This window comes from Pseudopodoces humilis, chromosome 7, assembly GCF_049639895.1.
Source record: "Pseudopodoces humilis isolate 2021_Gansu_Grassland_sample_001 chromosome 7, ASM4963989v1, whole genome shotgun sequence".
Classification (NCBI taxonomy): domain Eukaryota; kingdom Metazoa; phylum Chordata; class Aves; order Passeriformes; family Paridae; genus Pseudopodoces; species Pseudopodoces humilis.
Window position 1 is genome coordinate 58123596 of NC_142206.1, and position 6000 is coordinate 58129595.

Genomic DNA, 6000 nt, shown 5'->3' on the forward strand with positions numbered 1-6000 from the left:
TCAGCGGCCGACTGTGTGAGGCTGTGGTGCCCTTGGGGGTGGCTGGGGCCTGGGTGCTCCTGGGGACACTGTGTCCTGTCAGTGCTGTCCTCCCCAGATCCTGGACTGTGAGAGGTTGAGGGAGAGCAGAACCCTGGAGAAACTCAGGCCCTCTCCTGCCATTTGGGGGAATTGTGGACAGAGCAGCCCACTCATGGGCTGGTGTCCACACTGGTACCCGGCCAGGACAAACAGCAATGAATGAGTTCTCTTCCCCACTGCTCGCTCCAAGCCTGGTTTTTTGCATTCAGGGAGTTACTAGCAGTGATGAACAATTGGGATGCCACCCTTTTACAGAAAGAACATACCTGGAAGCACCATGATCTTCAGTGTTTCAAGCCCCTATGAAACAGGCAGAAGACCTGGGTGAAATTTTGTTCTGAAAATTCTATTTTTAGACTCATTCCTGACTTTCTATAGACAGTAGACCATGGAGAAATAATGTTGGGGGGAGAATATCACTGAACATATCCCAAGATTACATGAACTACCAAAAACCAGGCCTGTAAGAACACCTAGATGGGCATCACTTCTGTTACTCATGGTACTTTAATTCACTTGTTGAGACAACATGCTGAGCGTGGACTAGAGATTATCCCTGGATAAGAGTTCAAATGGGGAACCACTGGAATGGAATAACTGCCTCAATATATAACCCTTTTTCTTTTTCTTCTTCATTTTTTAGGATTCAAGCTAAAATCCCAGGTGCTAAGAGAAAGGCAGAGTAAAGCAGACATCAAGAATTCATTGGCTACAGTAGTACATAATGGGGAAATCTGGAGTGAAAACAGCTCTGTTCTTACACTTTACTGCAAATTTATCATTCTTTTTTTTTTTTTCTCGACACCATAATCTTAGAAACATGAAATCTGGAAGCAGTGCTTTTCCCCTGCTGCTTCTGCACTTAGAATATTTGCAATCACTTGTGTCAAGCACTAAAGTATAGTAAAGAGAAAAGTGTACTAGATGTGGTTTTTTGTGTTGCTTATAAAGTGCATGATGGTGAGAGCCTAAATAATATTGACCTCTTTATTTAATTTTATTTTTTTTTTTAGTGTTTTTCCTTCTTCTATTGGCATTGCTTCTATAACTTTTAATGTTACATGTGGCTAGGGGCTTTCCTGCTTAGCGCACTTGATGCAATAGTTAAAATTGCTTCTACGTCACTGGGTTGCTGGTTGGATTCATCTTTATTAACTATATAGAATTGTAGACTGATGTTTTAGTGTTTTCCAGCACAAATAAAATAAACAGTAATCGGTACTTATGGTAATCAGTTTTGTATAACTCAAAAAATAAAAAGAAAAAAAGAAAACAAAACCCAGTACTTTTGTCGTAAAGGATTGACAGGCTGATTTACATGTATGGTAACTGGAAAGTTCCAGCATGTTCAATTTATTACAATTTGTATTACATTCTCTGTAGTTCCTAATGGACTTAATTATGGACTCTGAATATTTGCACTTATGTACTTGATACCGAATGCAGAAATAAATGTTACTAAATGTAAAAAGTTCTCTTTCTTGTCACCACTGGGGCTACCTTGACATTTGTGAGCTGGACATATACTGTACAAAAAGGAGAATTTTCCCTCTTTCTCTCTCCTCTGGACATCTGCACACACCTTGCCCTTACATCATGGTGCAGTCCAGCAAGTAATATCTAACTAAGAATAAGTAGCTCATCTAATATTTTTACATCTTGATGATTTTTCTTGGAATAAAAGGAAGATCTCTGCACACAGTTTGTTTATTTTTGTTGGTGGTGTAGCAAATATCAGGTACATGAACAAGTGTCTCTTCCTCTGTTTGCTCCCTGTGCAAACCACGAGCAGCACAGCACAAAGGGCATTTCAGTTTCCTTATCACCAATTGTTCTCTTACCCAAAGCTTTTCTCTGAAATCTGTTTTAAACAGAATCAGTATCAAATCCAGAGGCTGGGAGCTGTAACAATTGTTTACTCTGGTTCAAAGGAATTTGGTGTTTGAGAACCATAAAGGAGAGAAACAGCTGTTGAAAATTATCCAAAGTGCTTCAAAACAAACAATTGGTTAAGTGCTTGGTTTGCCCATTTGTGGAACACACCTGTGGAATTTTTTTTTTTTTTTTTTTTTTGGTATAAAAATGTGAACATCAAAATATCTTCAGACAAATTGCTGGTTTTCTCTTTTTCAGTCACAAAGGTTTTATGAAGAATTAATTTTTTTACAAAGAACTAGATTTTTAAACACTTATCCCAGCTTTTTAAATTTGAAGTCTTCCTTAGACTCATTCATTAATCCACCTTTGTCTCAGTTCCACATTGCCACAGTGACACCTGTCCAAGGCCAAGCTGCAGTTCTGCTTGTATCTAAAAGTAAAATCCAAATGCACATTAAGAAGTTGGTAGAAACATTAGTATGGCTGTGGGCTAGTTAATTCTTGTGACAAGTCTCAAATATCCTCATTTTCATTTAAGCTCTATATCTAAATGTTAAAAATACTAGGTTGGGTTTTAAATGTCACCTGCAGCTAGACAGGAACATTTTTCCTCTATGAGAAACTGAATGTCTTTTTTATATATATATACTAAAAAAACCCATATATTGGTTTTGATCAAATGGAGTATGTTTGCTTTAGCATGTTTGCAGCCAGGAGTCAAAATTCAACATGAACCCCCAGCTTTAACTGCCTTGGAGCTCCCTGTGTCTCTGAGGAAGGGAGTGCAGACCATAGAAAACATCCTTGAGAATAAAGATTGACCACCAGAATTCTTATTAGTTACAAAATGAGTGTGCAATTTTGAAAATGAGCCCATTTAATGTTCCATCCCCCTGGTCCCATAAATGTATTCCTCCCTCACACCCCCCTTGCAGTAATGTCCAAGATTGGCCTTTTGCAATGCTGAACCCTAAGCACAATTTAAAAGCTGCATTTCCTGCCTATTTGGAAATAAAGCAAAATAAACCTTCTGGAAGAGTTCAACTATTCCCAAGAGCTGAAACCAATACAGACCAAGACTCCCATTCTTGCCTCCTCCAGTATCACCCTCTCTCAAGCCTCAATCCCAGTCATGCTGACTATACCCCTGCACACACCTCTCAAACCCACATCCTTTTCTCACGTCCCACCTTGCCAAGCAAACTTCCCAACTTCCTCAGAGCTCTGACTTTCCATATATTGGCAGTAACCTCCTGCAAGTGCTGCTGAGCAGCTGGGCTGCCTTAACCTGGAGGGTGGGACCAACTGGGAAGGCCAAGCTGGGATGTGGGAGAAGCAGAGGGTTTCAGGCAGGGTTTGAATTGCTGATGCTGCTCATGGCCACCATCCCCTTCCTGGGATCACAGCAGCACTTTCTGTGGTACCTTTGAACATGGAAGCTTGGAGAAAGCCAGCCTCTGCTAATTCCTGCTCCTGCTACACACCTTGCAACAAGAGAGTCCATGTGGATATAGGGAGCGAAGGTTTGCAGCACCTTTGGTGTCCCTGGTAAGTCTCACTCACAGAGCAGCACCTTGTGGAGGGGTTGGGCATCCATTCTTTTGTTTTTCAAACAAGTGTGGGGGAAAATAACCAACACTGAGCTCAACTTGTTAAAATATTTTAGTGTGATTACAGGAGATGGCTGAAGATAACAGAATAATACATTCAGGAGCTGTGCTCTGAGATACACAGGCTGTGAAGCACTTTTGTCTCTGATCTTCATTTGCAAAGTAAAAAGCAGCAGTAGGAAAGCTTGATTAGTAAAAGCAGCAAACCTGTGGGTGTTTCTAGGCAGGTGAAATCTGGGAAGTAGCTCACTCTGCCTGGGTAAAATGCAGGGGAAGATGTTAAACCATTCATTTCTCTTCAAAGTGTCCCTTGAGGGGGGAACTTGGACATCAAATCACCAGTGATTCAGGGATCAGCATTTCTGCCTGTTCAAAGGCTGCTGTGATGAGATAAGGCAGTGAGGGGTGTTTTGAGCACCCACCTCACCAAGGGAGGTGGTTCATGTGGTTGGAGGTAGGTGTGTGCCAAATACCCGGCCTGGGCTCTGCCTCCCTCCTCATCTCTGCATAGTTTGTGACGCTGATGTTCCCTTTCTGGAGAGAAAGCTGAGAAGTCTCCAGGGTGAATGTCAGAGGCTTTAGATGTTAGAGGCTGTTTAGATGCAGGGACAGGTACAGAGCAAACCTTTCCGTGCCTGGGAACTGGCTGGGTAACGTAAATACAATTTTTGATCTGCCCAACATGGTGCTGCTTTTCAAGGAAGATAACAAGTCCACCTGCTGAGCTGAGCTGTGAAAGCCAGCCCAAATGACTGTGCTAATTTGAATTGAAAGTAATTTAACTCTGACTTGGGGATATGAAATCAGGAGTGCTCTGCTGGCAGGTGACAAAACTTTGTCAGAACATCTACCTGAGTTTTCTCATCTTCTGTGACTTTAAAATATCTTCTCCATGGTTTCACTTGTACCTTCCAGAAACTTTATAACCCTGCTCCTAAAATGCTGCCTGTTAACAGAGGCTTAATGGTTACTTAAAAGTTCTGTCAGAACTTTATGTCACTTAAATGTCTGTTCCTGTACCTTGAAATGATTACTGCATTGATATTTCCTGTGAAATGTGAATATTCTCGAAGGTCTCTGGTTTTGATTCCCTGGTTCTTGGTGCTTCAGCAGCATTCCACAGTATCATCAATTCCACAATACACATTGTATTCGCCTCTGTTACTGATCTGCTTTACCCTCCTTCTGCTCTTTAATATTTATCTAGTGAGAGTAGGATCATAAAGCACATGAGTGTGAGGAAAGCCCTGGAACTGGGAGAAGATAAGAATGTTATAATGTTCTGTGAGCAGCTAATCCATTTAAAGAGAACCTGTCTGCTCCCCTGTAGCTTTTGCACTCTCCCTGCTTGCTTTCAGATGGCAGCTGGCTCCCATCCGTGTCCTGGTGGGTTACAAGTCAGTCAGCTGTGAGCTCACCAGCCTTTCCTTCTCCATATGGGCTTGGGAAATACGTGGCAAGCCCGTGTGTTTGCCCAGTCCAGCTTTGAGAAGACCAAGTGTGATGCATTTCTTCCTGACTTCTCAATATATTCTTTTCTTAGGCACAGGATTAAGAGATGCTCCATCAGGGAGCGTGCCTGTGGGTTTCCTGGGATGCCAGGAATGGTTGGAGTGAGGCTGCTGGCACGAGAGAGCCTGGTGAGACTGGCTGGTGCATGCAGCACTGCAGGACATGTGGTATTTGGGTCAGGGTGAGATATGGCCACTGACAGGAGTTGAAATCTGCACTGCCGGAAGCAGAAGGAGAAGTGGGCTCTGCTCATTTCTGCCAGGCTTCCTTGGTGCTCAGCACCTGCCCAGGGGAGTGGCAGAGCCCTGCTCTCTGACACGACAGGGGAAAGATACTGGCAGTGGGGACCCCTCTCCACAGGGAAATGGGAGTGGATTCTACACAGGCAAATGAGCTTGTCCTGCTTCTCTCATTTATCTGAGCTGCTCATTTCCTTGTCTTTGGTGTCTGCTCACAAGGGAAGAGCCAGACCACAGTGTGCTGGACCTCTCCTCTTGTCAGCATCTGATCCAAGTGGCTGCCACTTCTGCAGCTCCCCTAGGAAGAGTTCTAAATCTACATAAAGAATGCCAGATTTATAATCTGGGGAGAGCACCAGGTGTGTGCAAGGCAGGCTAGTTACCTGTGCAGTTACTGTTCTGTTCAGCATTTTGGCAATCCCTCCTCAGCTGGAACATGCTCATCTCTGCAGTGCCCCTCTTCTCTTCCCTTTCAGTCCTTCTGCCCCAGCCAAAGCCCTGGGAGATGCTGAAGGCACGAGGGTCAGGGTAAGAGGATGGATAGAGCTGCAGAAGGAGTCTGTCTAAGAAAACCAAAGGATGCCTGTGCTGACATGCTTTCATTATTTTTCCCTCCTGTCTGCCCCTCCACCAGCAAGTCAGACTCATTTCCCTTGTTCATTGAATATTAAAGAGGTTCA

At 43.3% G+C, this 6000-nt stretch overlaps 1 protein-coding gene across 2 annotated transcripts in view; it reads left to right on the top strand.

The window, feature by feature from the left end:
• RTN1 (reticulon 1) overlaps positions 1-1552 on the top strand; it is a 114870-nt gene extending 113318 nt beyond the window's left edge. For both annotated transcript variants that reach the window (XM_005520037.2, XM_005520038.2), the window contains one exon: positions 725-1552. In XM_005520037.2, the coding sequence (XP_005520094.2) occupies positions 725-767 (43 nt within the window). In that variant the 3' untranslated portion in view covers positions 768-1552. The remainder of the gene's footprint in view (positions 1-724) is intronic.
• Positions 1553-6000: the final 4448 nt, after the last annotated feature.